At 36.5% G+C, this 17,503-nt stretch overlaps 1 protein-coding gene across 26 annotated transcripts in view; it reads left to right on the top strand.

Moving 5' to 3' along the window:
- The window catches only part of PTPRD (protein tyrosine phosphatase receptor type D), a 1,529,902-nt gene extending 1,517,577 nt beyond the window's left edge, over positions 1 to 12,325 (top strand). For all 26 annotated transcript variants that reach the window (XM_057498672.1, XM_057498671.1, XM_057498666.1 and 23 more), the window contains 3 exons: positions 882 to 1,036; positions 3,686 to 3,821; positions 8,647 to 12,325. In XM_057498672.1, the coding sequence (XP_057354655.1) occupies positions 882 to 1,036; positions 3,686 to 3,821; positions 8,647 to 8,715 (360 nt within the window). In that variant the 3' untranslated portion in view covers positions 8,716 to 12,325. The remainder of the gene's footprint in view (positions 1 to 881; positions 1,037 to 3,685; positions 3,822 to 8,646) is intronic.
- Positions 12,326 to 17,503: the final 5,178 nt, after the last annotated feature.

Below are 17,503 nucleotides of genomic sequence, written 5' to 3'. Positions count from 1 at the left end.
ATTCCAGAAGGAATCAGAAGTGCCTTGTATCTTCTTTTCAGACTATTTACACTTCATGAGTCAGAGGAATTTTGCCTAATCGCTTTAGAAAAAACAACTCCTCTTGCATGTAACTTGCTTTCATTCTGCCTTTGGTTTGACTATGTACTTAAGTCCTGCAGAGATGGCTTAATTTCTGTGGTCAGCTGGGAAGGGCCCCTTTGCAGAATAAAACATTAATTTGCTAATAATCTCTCTGATCCCCTTGAGGGACACCCCACCTTCTGCTCAAGAGCATAGTCACATGGCACACACTGTGTATACCCTACCATGGCTTGTTCGTGTATGTCTTTGAGATGCGTAGGGCCTCTAGGTTAACAGCAGCCACCCAGTCTGTGTCACACCCTTTCAGTGTCATTTAACAAGGCTAGAAATAAGCACAGCAAATGTGAAGTTATCATCACAATAGCAGCATCTCTGGTCTGGATGACATGTGTGGATGCTCTTTTCAATATAAAAAAGTTATTTTGAAATTTTTTTAATGAAGTATGTATGTTCCACTCTGGTTTTGAAAGCAAACTTTGGATCTCAGAAGCATTCACTAATATGGAAACTAAATGGCTCTTTACTATATGAGAACCCAGGTTTGTAACTGGGCATTGTGAGAGGAAGTAAGTTTGCAATTTACATATGTGTGAATGTAGACAATGTTGATCATAGGCAAGACATGAATATAAATAAGTTTCCAGTTAAACATATTCCTTATCCTTCCCTTTTTTTCCACCCCCCCCCCCCCCACCACTTTCTGGAAAAATAACCTTTCTTGCTGTTGTGGTCTGTGCACTGGCTGAATCCTCCTGGCGGCCTTCCTTGTGGCGGGGACTGTGGCTTTCTCTCTAAAGGACGGTCAGTCCCGAACAGTCAGGCAGTTCCAGTTCACTGACTGGCCAGAGCAAGGAGTTCCTAAGTCTGGAGAAGGATTCATTGACTTCATTGGCCAAGTCCATAAAACGAAAGAGCAGTTTGGCCAAGATGGACCCATTTCAGTCCATTGCAGGTGAGTTTAAGAATCAAGTATGATGAATTTCCACCTGGGATTAATGTGATAGTCATTTAAAAAATGTGCATTGTTATCTATTCATTTTCAGTACAGGCTTATTATAGTGAATCTGCATAATTTAAGATTTATTTTCAGAAAGGTATTGTACAACCTAAAGCCAAGGATTTACTTCTCTTTCTTTCCATAAAATGAAAATAATCAGAGGAAGATATTTATGCCCAAATTTTACCTCTTGTAACAAAACACCAAACTGTGATTTTCCTTGTCTATTTTACTTGAATAGGAATTAATTAGTATATCACCTAGTGATAATTTGTTTAGCTAATCATCTTAACTTGTTTTGCTTTCATAGCATTACAAGCATTACACTGCTAACTTTCTGTATTGTTCTCCTGTGTTTGTCTTCTTGGGAAAATCATAAATAGTTATCAAGCTTTAATGACAATACTAATTCTTGCCAGTCAATAAGTGATTAGAATGCTACCTCAGTTAAAATTACAATTTGCTTGAAAATTGGTACTGTATCAGAAAATGAAGCACCTTCAAGTTAATTATTTTCAATAGTTTCCACAGTATAATTCAAGTCATTGAAGTTAATAGAAATGGCAAGTAAACAGTTCAGAAAGGACACTCACCATAAATTTAGTGCTTTTGGAAGTTGCTATGTGAAATCCTTCCAGCAAAAGGAATTTGCCTAATTTTATTTAAATTAAATATTTTAGGATTCTAGTAACTGGAAGTCTCAGTTTCTAACCTCTTACGGTCAAAATCTTGAAAATTTTATTTACAAATTATTTTGCTTTTTAAAAAAAATGCCCCAAGCTATAGTTTTTAGTGACATGGGAGACAGGGTCTCAAAATGGCAGAATATTAGACTCGGGCTTCAAGATATTTGATTTCAAGTTTCACTTCTGTTATCATGTAGCTCTGTGACAGAAGGGGCTTTTCTATGGAGCTCCATTTTCTCAGCCTGTCTCTACGATCCTTTTTAGCACACTGTCTCCCAGGTGTGATACATTATATGAGAAGAGAACTTTATTTATATGCATTTGCTTTGTGTTGAGTTATCCAAGATCATTCGCTTTAGGTAACTAAAGAGCACATAGGAAATGACACATGGATACAGATATTCAAAGTGGATGGTATATATGGGGCTTGAATTACCTGGATACTCCTCTTAATAGTGCACATAATTTGCCCAAATGCTAATTTCAACTTTTCAAGTATAAAGAACAGAATTCATTTAATACATATTTTTAACCTGAGGTATTCCCATGAGTATGTAAGTCTGTGCATGTCACTTCTCATCACTTTTACCATCACAGAATGATTTAAACATTCCTTTGGTATAAATGCTATGACAGGTTATTCATGTATTTTGTGTGTGTTTGTATGTATGTATATATAAGATATAAGGCTTCTAAATATTTTATCTGGGAATAACCTAAAAGTACCACTTACTTTATTTATAACTAATTAAACTAATATGATAAAGTCAGTAAATTCAGAAGTTAAAAGGCCCAGGTCTGTTATTTTCTTGAAAGCACTTAATGGAAAGCCAGGAACCTTCTATTTCTGTTACATCTGACAATCAAGTCAAACTTAGGTAAACTCTGGGAATACCTGGACCATTCAACAAAAAGGTCATAAATTATAGTCTCTCAGGATTAACGGAGACTTTCAAGGTTGAGAGGGACCTTCAAGGTCATTTACTGCATTCTAACAAGAGAGCCTTGACCCTCCTGGACATCTTCAGCCACTTTGTAAAGACTGCCTGTGGATTTTAAAACCTCACTTGGCATTTCTGTTTGGACGCTGTAGAAAATCCAGTTTATAAAGGGACACACTATTTATATATGCTTGTCAGCTGCATCCCCAAGTAAATGAATCCATCCATTTTCTACAGCCTGTACCCAAGCGTTACACATGCTGTTTAATTAGGATCTAAAAATGTAGGGATTTTTCAGATTATTCACTCTTCTTTTCATTACCTAAACCTCCAGATGCTTTTCTACTTCTTAAGAACACAAAAGCTATGAATTAAATTTCTTCTCTTGCTGCAGTAAAAATTCTGGAGTTATCTCAAAACAATAAGCAAAACAGAAAGAAACGCAAAACCTTGCTAACATAGTGGAAAGAATCCTAGTGTTTTAGGTGTTTTAGGTCCTGAACATCTAAAAATAGTAGATAAGTATATAACTCAGTGACTCTCAACTGTTTTTTGTTGCTTTTTTTTTAGATTAGAGACCCCTTTGAGAATCTGTTGAAATTTATGTTTCAGAAAACAACAAAAAATATACATATATTTATGCAACCAGTATATATAATATAGTCACAGACCCTCCTGAAGATCTTCTTGCATATCAAAACTAATATCTACATTCGAATAGTCTATATACCTTATCATTTATTTATATGTCTGGGAGATGGGACAGTCTAATTACTCCACATTCATTCTCACATGTTACCATGACAAAATATCTCATGAGTATTCATTTTGTGAACCCAACACCACATTTTCCTGAGCATTTCTGGGGAACAGTCTGATGTAATATGGAAGCTGGTGGACATAAGTCCACCCCCAAGCAAATGTGGCCAAGACTATGCGTGTCTTATCCAATCCTGTTGCTTTTGTTATCGTGACAGTGCGGGCGTTGGAAGAACTGGAGTCTTCATAACACTAAGCATTGTTTTGGAAAGAATGAGATATGAAGGTGTTGTAGATATCTTCCAGACTGTCAAAATGTTAAGAACACAACGGCCAGCCATGGTACAGACAGAGGTGAGAAAAATCTCCATGCATTTGTTCTGTATTAAGAGCCAAATAATAGCTTTTATTACCCAGGACCCTCCTAGAATCCAGACTTTCAGTACTAGAGGCAAAGTACAGGAAAATACTGTAGGAAAAGTATCAAATCGTTTAATGTTTTTGAACCTCATTTTCCCCCTTTTTAAATGAAAGTGATAGTGTCTTAGAGTTGTTTTGGAAGTTATATGAGATTTTTATATTAGCTTAATCCATGTTAAATTGTCACTATTTGACCATTTTTGAACTATAAAAATGGCAATTTCATATTCATTATATACATAATATATATTGTATATATTTGTATGTAAATATGTAGACAAAGCAGAGTATCCCTCAGGCACATTCTCTTTCTATATGCTTAGGTATTAGACATCAACTTCTCCATATTTCATTTCTTAGTAAAGGTCATTTTAAATACTTGGATCCTAGATAAGCCTTAAAGAAATTAACCCCCCATTTTTTTTATTCCAATAATTGATATGAAAATTCTCATTATTTCTCAGAATAATGTGAGTTCATGATTTATCCAGTCTGGCCTATTGACTATTCATTTCTAAGGATCTTATGATAGTGTTTCTTCTTATCAAAATATAATTTACATGTATTCCTAAATTGCTCACCACAGTATCTTCATCTTTGATTTCAAAATAGTGTGAACATTTGGCTTGCAGTACTCCAAACATTATGTCAGCCTGACAAACCTAATGGGTTTTGGGGGGTGACAGAGGACTATTGGACATTTAAAAAGCCTTAACACTTAGCCAAGCAACTTACTGTCACAAGATAGGAAAGCAAACTCCATTTATTTTACATTACCATTTTTGTTTTAGAAAAATGCACATGTAAGCAAAATAGAAACTATCTACTTTCAGCTCCACTGGCTACTGAAAATAAGTTTCTTTTATGGGAAAATCACTTCTTCTCATCCCTTCGCATCTGTAAATTATAATTTTTCCTTCTCTCCAACAATGCCATTACTTACTCCAATATGACAATGTTCTTCCCTGTCCGGACATGTTTCATGACATTTTTATTTTAGTGTGGGCCTTTCCAGAACAGATGACTAGCAGTCACACTGGATTAGGCCAAATGGCTCCGGTATTTTTTGACGTGGGCAACCAGTCTTGTGATGACATGTCCAGGGAGTGGGAAACTTGAAAGCCGAGTGTCCTGTGTAAATGGCTTTGTGTGGCTAATGTTCCTTACCACATACCTTTTGACTGCCTCTCTTATTTACATGAGAACATCAGAACTGATGGTGGTAATTCTGAGTGCAGGCAGCAAGGTCTACTGTCTGATCTTATTATTACTTTTGATAATTCAAATTCTGTTGTCAATAGCCTAGAAAATAAATGAATCCAACTTTTCCTCAGGACAATATATGCATGCATTAGCCTCTCTATGCAAACAAAATAATTAGTTATCACGAATAAGCAGATAATTGGAAAAGACTACTGTGACATATAAGGAGCTCATGTGTTCAGTGGTGGTAATGGGTATTACTTGAACAGTTCACATCTGTTTGGAAGATAACGCTCACTCTGTCATTACTTCAGAACTGGGAAACTAGTCAAATTGATTGGTAAAGTTAATAAATACCCCTTGTGGCTAATGGTTCTTTGCTTACTTCTGAAATTGGTCACTGGCCATTGAATTAATTGATGAAAATAGTAATTAATTTTGCCCCCATATAGCATTAACTTTGTTTTCTAATATTTGTCAACAGAAGTCAATGCAACTATTATACTAAGAAATGTAGTTTATATTGAGTCTTACTGAAGACCATGACTCACAAACAATTGTTCAGAGACAGACCTCTGATCAGACTCTTCCATCGGATCCTCTGTCTGAGGACAGTTCGTATACCTTTTTACAGCTAGGGATACTTTAATCAACACATAAGAGCAGTGTGCCAAGGACCCATTCAGTTAGTGTTTTAAAAGAACAGTCTATGCACTGTTATCTCTATGGCTCTGTGGGTGCAGCCAAATTCTTTTGTGCTGCTCACAATGTAGGACAGATGGCGTCCCATCGAGGTGAGGTGCCATTCTCAGTAAGACAGGCTCATACCCCATAGGAAGGATGCATTTTATTCCCATTATTAGCTGTTTTAGTTCATGGGCCTCTCGTGGATTTAATTTATGGATGAATGTTGTTAGAGGGCAGCAGGCTAAGTAACAAGTTCCTTCTGTTATTTCCCATAAGTTTTGCTTTTCCCCAAAATATCATCTGAGTTTCTTTGGGGTTCTAAAAATAAGGGGATTGGGCGGGTGTATGGGTCACCATCAGTCCCGTAAGGAAATCGAGAAGATGAGCTGGAGTTCAGGACTTCCAGCCTAGGTAGGACTCTTGCAAAGCTGTCAGTGTCTCTTGTTCTGGTCTTACTAATGCAGTTTCAGTCTTGGCTATGATATTCTTTCTGTAGACCACTCCATAGTAGACACCCTTTCTAAGTGAGAAACATGGATACAGGAGTCAACATCCTACAGTTTTGTTGCACAAGAAGTTAAGAGGACTTGGAAAGGTCTTTTGCATTTGGGCTACAAGGAATTTCTTATTCAGTTGGACTTTTCCAGTGTACAAACTCACCGAGATGAGGGTTATGTATCTGAATTTCTTATTCTGTTTGTAAATTAATGTTTCAGTATTTTATCTTTATTCATATTTAATGAATTCTCATCATTTAATTTAACCTAGCAAAGTTTTAAGGGTAAAGGCTACCAAAGAGATTTTTTGGAACCTATTTAGATGGACATACCATTAACACAAAAATATCATTGGAAAATTATCTTACATCTATTCAATTTACTTAATTACCTATAAAAACTTCACATTCATTTTTCAAGCTTTTTTTAAAACATTCTGTAACATTTGACTTTAAGAAAAATCAGGCAGGAATACAAGTTTTCATTTTTAAATGTTGATACCACACTTCTATTTAAGCCCGTAACCTTAACCTTGATTTTAATACCAAATCTTTTCCCAGATCACATGAACTTCAAAAACATTTGGATTAGTTTCTATTATATTTCTGAGATTTAGAATGTCCAATCCTGACACATGCTTATCTTTAAAGATCTTTTACAGATTGATTTTAGTAATACCATCCAGAAATAGAAACTATTATTCTATACTTACAAGATACAGACACAAAGACAGATGCTAACAGAGACTTTAATAGTTATTGTTTAAAAATCTTTAAGCATGAGAGAGGTAGCCATGAAATAATTAATATTCACTAACAAAAAGAACAGATTCAAACTGTTTTCTGGTAGATGAAATAAGGTAACCTGCCCAGGTGGCCAAAGCTTGTATTAATATTCATGGAGAGGACATTAAGGATTTGTATTTGTCCTTAGAAGCCATGGGCTAGATTTTCAGGCAAAGGTGCTTCTATGGCAGTTTGTAGTTTAAAAAAGGCATCTTTCCTTCTTTTTTTTCAGTCTTAGGTGATGGTGGGCTGTATTTACATTTCAAGGACAAGATTTATGATATCAAAACAGAAAGAATGCAAAGTTGTTTCTTTTCCTTTTTATCAGCTTTTGTGACAAAACTCCTAATAAAGCTAATGTTTTTGGCATTTAAAAGCCTTTGCTACTAAGTGCTTTTTTGAAGTGATTTTATTTAATTGGAATTAGGTTGTAATTCCTTTAAGAACTGGCAGCAGTTTGGTAGGACCCTACAGTAAATGGAGTTTAGCCCATATTTTTGTTCAGCCATTTCCCAACCTGGACATTATTAACCTAAGTTCTCAGGACACAAAACAGAGGTTGCCATTTTTGCTAGATATTCACACTTCCAGTACCATAGTTGTTTTGTGCTGCAAGATAGTGTGCTTGACTTCCTAAAAGATTATTTCCCCCTTTTGAATATTTCTAAATACTAATCACGACATGTATCCCATTCAGGTGGTTTAGTCTTGCATTATGCAGGATCAGTAGTAGCTTGGCAAATGACAAGTGCCCCATCCTGGTCATTTCAGAGTAAGATCTCCTTTTATAATTATTCAGAAATCCTTTTCCTGTGACTTATTACTGAAAAACCACTTACTTCTCAGAGTTAACTGCTGAATAAATTCAGGGGCCAAAAACGGGATGTCCAAGTCCCAGGAAAAGACTCACCCTGCTGCTGCCAGACCTCCCAGCTGCTGGCTGGGCTCAAGGAAGGGCCTTGCTGATGGTCTCAGGCTGTCTGTTCTGGGTCCCTCCATGGTAGCCAAGAATTGTCAAGAGAAATCAGTACAGCTATTAAGAAAGACAGAGTATAGGACCATGGCCTGAAAACAGTTAAGCAGAGAAAGACTGATCGGACTGTTCTATCAGCCCTTTGTCTAAGAACAGTTCATTTACCTTTTTACAATCAGGGATATGTTAGTCCACATTTCAGAGTAGTGTGTTGAGGATGCATTTGGTTAGTGTCCTAAAAGAACGGTCTTTGCACATTCCGGTGCTATGTGTGTGTGAGAAGGCAAGGTTAAGGATCGTTACTCACTCTGCTGCAGGATTCTATCAAGGATGTGAAAAACCAGACTCCCGTGCAGTCTTGCCATCTTCGAACATCCAAGGTGTGTTCTCTTCTCGGCCGTGGGTGAGGTGCTGTGGCAGCCATGCTGCCAGGCAAGAACGGCTGGCCGGCGTCTGTCCTGGGCAGCTAGGCCTCTGCAGCATGCATGGCATTCCCTGCTTGTGGAACCACTGTGGGAGATCAGAAAAATGTCATTTTACATACTGATTATCGTTTTTCTATGAAAATACACTCACAGTGCCTTCTCTTTCTCTCCACTCTTTGTCTCCTGCAGGATCAGTATCAGTTCTGCTATCGAGCCGCACTAGAGTACCTGGGCAGCTTTGATCACTATGCAACGTAGAAACCCCTGACCCATTTTGGATTTTTACTGCAGGCCCTTCAATATCCATGGAGTCTCTTCTGAGCCATACAGGGCACTTGAGAAGTCCTTCTTAACTTCTAGCTAACAACCACTTAGTGGGACTATTACACACAAAAAATTAAAAACTCTTCCGGTGGACCAAGAATTCACAGTTTAATAATCTAACCTGAAAAATAATAATGTGAATCCTGACTGATGAGGCATCTGAAGGAGCTTATTTGCAGATAACCTCAAGGATTCCAAAACAGAGGGAAGAAGAAATCGCAGCAAAGAACCACCGTCTTGTTCAGGATTGATTGCTCGGAAGACACGAGGAGAAATGTCTGAGGGCTGCCAGGCATCTGGCCGTGTGGCTGCTCATAATACAACGGACTCTGCTTCAACGTCACCCCTTCCCACCACACTGCTCATAATAACATTTTAGGGGGAAAAGAGGGGGGAATGTTTAAAAAGAAAGTCTTTGATTTAGTTTTTTAGTATTGTAAAGATACTGCTGACCTGTGCTTCATTTTTAACTGTGTAAACTTTTTTTTAACAAAATGTATCATTCGATAAAAGTGAATTTTAAAAAAGTTACATAACTCTTCATTTTTTATTTCCAGATTGTAGGTTTTTTTAAGCTGTAGAACTGTTTATCTGTAATCTCTTGTGTAGAAATATCAAATAATTTGAAAATTTGCACATTTTTGTGCAATACTCTTAATCTATACTCTCAGTCCCGTCACATGTTACTTTTACACTTCTGTTGGGTTTTGGTTGGTGAGAAAATACCCATTGTCTTCAAATAATCGACGGTAACTGTTTTGATTTTGGAATCAACAGGGAGGCGCAAAGTATAAAGTTGCTGCTAACATATATACATAGATATCCGTACTTTATAGGGGCATCTATGTATATATAGACAGTGTGTCCATACAAAAAAGATAGCTATAGCTAGCCTTCAGTTCTTCCATGATTTAGGGTTTTTGTTTTTGTTTTTTGTTTTTTTGTCTTAAGGTAGAAAAGCTCTTGTAAACATCTTTTTCAATTTGTTACTTTGACATCTTGGTATTTCTTAATATCCCCAAATTTTACTTTGTTAAGGGAAATGAGGAATGCACATCAGTGATTGTCAAACCTCACCCCCTGATTTCTTACCCAATTTCCCCCCCACCCACCTACTCACATTCACAAATAACATTTCGTTAGCCAGGCTTCCTACAAAGTTCAACATTTCTAACACTCTAGTGCAATAAAAAATTATTAAATATCTAAGAGGTGTGCATGTGGGAAAGGTCAGTGCATATCCCTTTAGGAGGGGAGAATGTTGTAATATATCAGCTATCAAGTTGTTTAAAAAACAGTGTATTCAATCGTATATTGTCTATAGTATGTGCTATGAAATTTGCATTTATGATATATAACAGGGGCAAAGCCAAACTCATGTTACTCTGTTCAAACATTTTGTGGCCTACAGCATTCCTGGGAAGTGCTGTACTTTGTTTTCTTTTGGTTTAGTTTTGCATTTAGAGTGCCTTATAATTGATGCCTATTTTAATAGCATTTCTTTTACCTTTGGTTCCTATTTCCATTAGTTGTTCATATGTTATTCTTCCAATTAAAGCATTATCTGTTTACCACATGTACAAAACTCTTTGAATAATATGCATTCCTAGTTTTTAACCAAGTTGGGGATGTTAGTGATTGTACCGGCCCAAAGCACTTGGATAATCAGGGCCCATTTTCCTTTCAGAATTGTCAACATCAGGAAAAGCTACATTTTATTTATAATCCCTTCCAAATCTGCTCTGGAACATTCAGTAACTGCACCAAACTTATTTTAGTAGCAAACATCATTGTCAACTCTGGAATATATTTAATATTCCATTAGTATTTTCTTAAAAAAGGAAATTAAACATGAAAAACTATAAATATATTTATGTATGTATATTCTCCCAAATTTTCCAACATAATTTCTATAGGAAGCCATGGATGATGGCATAAGTCACCATATCTTACATGATTTTTAAGAATCCTCAAAATATCCAATGAACTCTTAAAGAGTTTTGGTTTAGTTATAATATTTTGGTTTAATTTTAGCTTTGTTGATGTTCTACATAGAAGGATTTTTGTTTTCCACATTTTCTCATCATTAGAAGAATGAAATCCAAGAGACCAAACACTTGCAACATCATATTTGAGCACTTTTGTAAGAAAATTTAAAAAAAGAAAAAAAGTAGAAAAAAAGATACTAAAAAAAAAAAAAAGTATCTAGAAGGCTACCTCAGAATGAGACTCTCTAACATACATCAGAACCAGAGAAGAATGTGCACTATGTGGGTCTGTTGTTTTCTTTTAGTTTGGAGATTTATCCAAGTGCCAGATTACTCAGAGCTATAATTTTCATTAGTGAAACAAAGGGGGTCAGACATGCAGATGTGACACGTTGAACATGGAGAATCTGATGGTGTACTGCACACCAGAACCATTGTCCAGTGAGCAGTTTCTCTTCCTGAAACAAAAACTGCCCACTTGGCAAAGGGAAGGAGATGAACAATCACAAGAAGAAAATGAATGGGATGCATGCCATAGACAACAGAGGCGGAGACTATTCCAGATATCTCACTGTTCAGAAGCTGTTCCAAGAACTAACTCCCTTACTGTCATTGATGTGCATTCCACTCTGTGCTTTTCTGTACAGCCATTCTAGTTTTATTTTCCCAGGTAAACATCTTTTTCTACCATTACCACGAACTTTCAAGTTTCCAATTATTTTCATCACCATAACCAGTACGGTGCTATTATTTACCTATGTATGTGTAGTTATGTATAATTTTGTAATTAGTTACAATGGTAAAAAAATCAAAATATATAAAAAAGTGATTTGTACAGAACTTTATTTTAGCTCTTTTTTAAAAATGATTTGCATGGTTAGACAACGGCGAGGACAGCCAGGGGAGGGAAGGGCCTCTAGGGAACTTTGCACTTTCTATACCTTTGTACTATGCACTGCCCTATTGATTCTACACCCAATAATGTTATTACTTGAACCCATCTGTAAGAAACTGCTTCAGAAATTCATTTGTGTGTATGTAAATAACACAACATAGACACAGGAAAAGAAAAAAATCTGAAATGTACAGACTTTTTTTCTTTCCTGTCTATTTTTGGTTTTGCTTTGTTTTACTCCCTCGTTTTTATTTTGAATTTCCTTTTCTTTTGGATTTTAGTTTCTTTTGGGTTTATGGGTGCCCTGATACTCCAGCAGAGATCAGAAGGCTACAGATCCATCTTATCCATCCGTTATGTGGCTTTGCCATCCAAGCTTGGAGTGTCTTTACAAAGATAATAACAGTTGTGTTCTTTGCTCTTGTTTTGGATGCATAGACTGAAAACTTTAAAAACATAACTTGTAAAATGGCTTGTTAAAAAAATACAATTACCTCTAATTAGTAGTACGCGTAAATGTTTTACAGAATGAAAGGCGTGCTTTTTATTTTCTTACTTCGTTACATTGGTGGCGAAAGAAGTCTGTATGAAAATCAGTTCTTTGCTGACACAAGTTCCATTTGTTACAAATGAATTCTAATAAAAATGTCAGTGTTATGCAGCCCTGGCCTTTGCTTTAGTCCACTCAAGCACTTGGATTTTGAATAGCCTGTATATGTTCCACCTTCTCTGATTATCAGGTTAGTTCCTGTGTATTAATTGGACTTCTTACTGAGAGGCTGCTGTCTATGTTACCTGCCTTGAGGTGAGCACCTTTCATTGATAAACAAACTGAGGCTTAGAGAAAGTCTGCCCAAGTTCACACAGCCAACTAGAAGGTCTTGATTTCATTCAAATTAGAGATCATTGGCAATCTGTAATTCTGTGGAAATGACTACTATATACATTTAAGTGCATTACAATATATATATGTTATCATTTTGACATCTCCTGATCTCTCTCATGCACATAAAAATGGCTCCATAATGTTAAGTTCTGAAACTCTTTAGGAATATGGCTAAGAAAATACTTGGCTTGGATTGCTTATTCAGCCATACATTATTAGGGTCAGGGCATTGTTCTAGTCATCGGGGATGCAGCTGTAAACAAATGGGATGCTATCGCTGCTCACATGGAGACGAGTCTAGGGAAAGAGGCTGACATTAAAGAAATTACGATAAAATGCTCTGGCAATGTGCTATGAAAGAAAGTAGAAGATTCATGAGTTATGACTTTCAGTTGTATGGAACAGAAAGTCTGATTCAACTTGGTTTACAGAAAATACAGAAAGGAGAGAGACGGGAGAAGATGGCAGCAAAGAAAGAGTCTGGACCCACCTCCTCCCACTTTACACAATGAGTATATACCTACATGCCAAATCTACACCTACACACAGAGCACTTCATCCTGAAGAAGAACTGAGGCTTCAGTGAACACCTTCTATACAAAAGGAATAGAAAAATCATATAAAAAACAGCAGGAGAGACAAAGACTCTCAAACAATAGTGGAAACCCCATCCCAGCACAGCAACCTGGAGAGGGGAGAGAGATCAGTGTGGGACTTGGGTGCAGATTCCCTGCTGGCACAGGAAAAAGGCCTTGTGGTTTCAGGTGCATCTAGACCATAAGTAAAAGAACCTGATTTTCAGAACAGAAGTATCCACTATTTGGGAAGGTAACTGCTGGAATGTACTCTGGGATCAGAGGGGCTGGCCAGTGCTGTTGTTTGCATTCCTTCCGCACAGCATAGTGTGGCCAGGAGTAAGGTCCAGGCACACACAATTCCAGACAGAGTCTAGGCAGCTCTGGCCCCTGCCCTTAACCAAACACCCTGCAGGAGATGTAGCTATACAACAGGGAAGCAACAGCAGGGGCCCAGATTCACACTGCCCAAGCCTATGCATCACCAGGGCCACCTGGATGAACCCTAGAACATGCCTCCAGCTGCCTACCAGCACAGCCCCCACCAGCATGACCGAGAGGTCCCCAGGCCAACAGAGTGCACACACACTGTGCCTGCCACACCAGCAGGAACCAGCTGATGATACCGGAGTCTCCAAACATGCCCCAAACCCATGCCAGGCCACCAGAGAATACTCATAGGGACTGCTGCTACCACACCAGTGGAAGCTCAGCCCCCAGTGACCCCGGAGTTCCCCAGAATTCCCTGAAATTCACACTGGGCTTGCAGATGAGTGTGTACAGGGCCTGCCACCACCCAGCCATCAGTGACATGCTGTGACAATCCAGAAGTTTCCAAAGTTTGCAAGCGGTCCACATCAGTGTCCACCCAGGAGGCTCTCCAATGAAGTCCCTCAAATTTTAGCCCCCAGGCCATGTCCTGATGCCCCTGTCACATGCTTATTTGACCTCCAGCCATCCAAAAACAGCAGGCACACACAAGTCTACCAAAAGAATGGTTTTATAAAAGGCCAATCCCTAAAGACTGGGATAGGTAACCCTAAAGGTTACCTAATTCATACAATCAAGCACAGAATGTCAAAGAAAATGATGAGACACAGGAAAGAAGCTCCAAACAAAAGAGTAAAATAAAACAGGCAAAAAAAAAAAAAACACCAAAAAATAAAAACCACAACTAAATGAAAGAGTTAACCAATTACCTGATAAAGGATTCAGAGCAATGGTTATAAAGATGGTCACTGACATAAGAGAGAAATGAATGACTTCAAGGGAAGACTTCAACAAAGAGAAAATTCAAAAAACCAGAAATGAATACATAAATTAAATGAAAAATACACTAGAGAGACTTGTCAGCAGATTAGAGGATGCAGAGACTTGGATCTCTGAAGAATGGATCACTGATTCGGAATATAAAGTAATGGAAAGCATTCAAGCTGAGCAGCAGAAAGGAAAAGAATACAAAGAAATGAACATAGGTTAAGGGGGCTCTAGGACATCAAACATCCTAATGTTTGCATTACAGGATTCCCAGAAGGAGAAGAGAAAGAGAAGGGAGTGGAAAACACATTTAAAGAAATAATAGTTGAAAACTTCCGTAACCTAGGGAAGAAAACAGACATATAGGTCAAGGAATCACAGAGCACACCAACTTGAACCTAGGATGTCCACAACTAGACATATATTCATTAAAATGATGATTAAAGGTAAAAAGAAAATCTTAAAAAGAAGAGAAAAGCAATGAGTATGCATAACGGAAAACCCCATAAAACTATCAGCTGATTTTTTAGAAGAAATTCTACAGGCATAATATATTCAAGTGGCATAATATATTCAAAGTGCTGAAAGGGAAGAAAACACCAACCAAGTATACTTTTATCCAGTAAGGTTTTTACTCTGAATTGAAGGAAAGATAAAGTGCTTCACAGATTAATGCAAGTTAAAAAAGTTCACCACTATTAAGCCAGATTTACAAGAAATCTTAACAGGACTTCTTTAAGAGGAAAGGCCCTAACTAGAAGCAATAAAATTATGAAAGGAAAAATTTTCCTGGTAGAAGCAAACATGGCACAGATAATAAGTCAGTCACTTAAAACCTAGACTGCAGGTCCAAAGGCACAAGGAATAAAATTAATTCCATCTAAAACTTAGGAGAATTACTAAATATAAAATACAATATTATAACATAAAACATCAAGGAGGAGGAGTTAAAAATGTAGTGTTTTTAGAATTTGACCAAATTTAAGCAACAATTACCTTACTATAGACTGCTATAGCAAAGGATGTCATATAAGAAACCCATGGTAGCCTAAAACCAAAAGCCTATAACAGATACACAAAATCAAAGGAAGAGAATCCAACTATAATGCTAAAGAAAGTCTTCACACACAAGGGCAGAGAACAAAAGAAGATGACAAAAACAACCAGGAAACACTGAACATAATGGCAATAAGTACATACCTATCAATAATTACTTTACATGTAAATGGATTAAATGCTCTAATAAAAAAATATAGGGTGACTGAATGGATTTTAAAAAAAGGACCCATCTATTTGCTCCCTACAAGAGACTCACTTCAGACCTGAAGAAAAATACAGACTGTAACTGAAGTGATAGAAAAAGATATTCCATGCAAGTAGAAATGAAAGAAGAGCTAGAGTAACAGTATTCATATCAGAAAAAAATAGACTTTAATACTGTAAAAGAGACAAAGAAGGACATTAATGATTTAGAGGTTCAATCCAGCAAGAAGATAAAACAATTATAAATACCTATGTACTGAACAGACAAGCAACTAAATACATAGAGCAAATATTAATAGACATGAAGGGAAAAACTGACAATAATACAATAATATTAGAAAACTTTGACACCATATTTACATTCATGAAAATATCATATAGACAAGAAATCAATAAAGAAACAGTGGCTTTGAATGGCACTTTACAACAAATGGACCTAACAGTACATCAAAAACAGCAGAATAGTCATTCTTTTTAAGTGCACATGAAACATTCTCTAGGATAGACCACATGTTAGGCCACAAACAAATCTTAATAAATTTAAGAGTGAAATAATACCAAGAATCTTTTCTGACCACAACAAGATGAAACTGGAAATCAATTACTGGAAAAAACAAACAAACACATGGAGGCTAAACAGCATGCTAACAAATGGGTCAATGAATAAACTGAGTAAATTTAAAAAAATACTTGGAGAACAATGAAAATAAAAACAATGCAAAATCTTTTGGATGCAGCAAAACCAGCTCTAGGAAGTGTATAGTATAACAAGCCAGCCTCAAGAAATAAAATCTCAAATAAAGAATCCAACTCTATACCTAAAAGAACCAGAAAAAGAAGACACAAAGCCTAAAGTTAGTGGAAGGAAGGAAATAATAAAGATCAGAGCATAAATAAATGAATAGAGACAAAAAAATACAAAAGATCAATAAAACTAAGAGCTGGTTCTTTGAAAAGATAAACAAAATTGAAAAACCATTAGCTAGAACCATCAACAAAAAAAGAGAGAAGACTCAAATACATAAAATTGTAAGGGAATGAGAAGTTATAACACACCATAGAAGTAAAAATGATTGTAAGAGATTACTACAAAAAATTGGTGTCAACAAACTGAACATCTTAGATGAAACTCATGAGAAAAACTAAGTGGGTATGGAGGGAATGAAAAATTCCTAGAAACACACAATCTCCAGAGATTGAAACAAGAAGAAACAAAGTCTGGATAGACTGATTGCTAGTATTGATTTTGGATAAGTAATCAAAAAGCTCCCAATAAACAAAATTCCAGGACCAGATGGCTTCAAAGAATTCTAGCAAACACTTACAGAAGAGTTCATACATGTCCTACTCAAACTATACAAAAAAGTTGAAGACAAAGGAAAGCTTCCAAATTAATTCTACAAGATCAGCATCACCCTGATATCAAAAGCAAAGACAAAAAAAAAAAAAAAGGAAAAAAGAAATAACAGGCCAATATACCTGATTAACATAGATTCAAAAATCCTCAACAAAATATTAGTAATCCAAATTAAAAAATGTATGAAAAGGATCACTCACCTCTACTAATTAGTATTTATTATTTCAGGGATGCAAGGATAGTTTAATAGCCACAAATAAATCAATGTGATACTCCACATTAACAAAAGGAAAGATAAAATCCATATAGTTATCTCAACAGATGCTGAAAAAGCATTTGACAAAATTCAACATCCAATCATGATACAAACTCTCAACAAAATAGATACAGAGGGAACATATCTCAACATAATAAAGGCCATATACAATAAACCCACAACTAACATCATACTCAATGGTGAAAAAAGCTTTTCAACTAATATCAGGAAGAAGACAACAATGC

The sequence above is a fragment of the Manis pentadactyla genome, chromosome 3 (genome assembly GCF_030020395.1).
Source record: "Manis pentadactyla isolate mManPen7 chromosome 3, mManPen7.hap1, whole genome shotgun sequence".
NCBI lineage: Eukaryota > Metazoa > Chordata > Mammalia > Pholidota > Manidae > Manis > Manis pentadactyla.
This window is presented reverse-complemented; position numbering and strand designations above follow the sequence as displayed.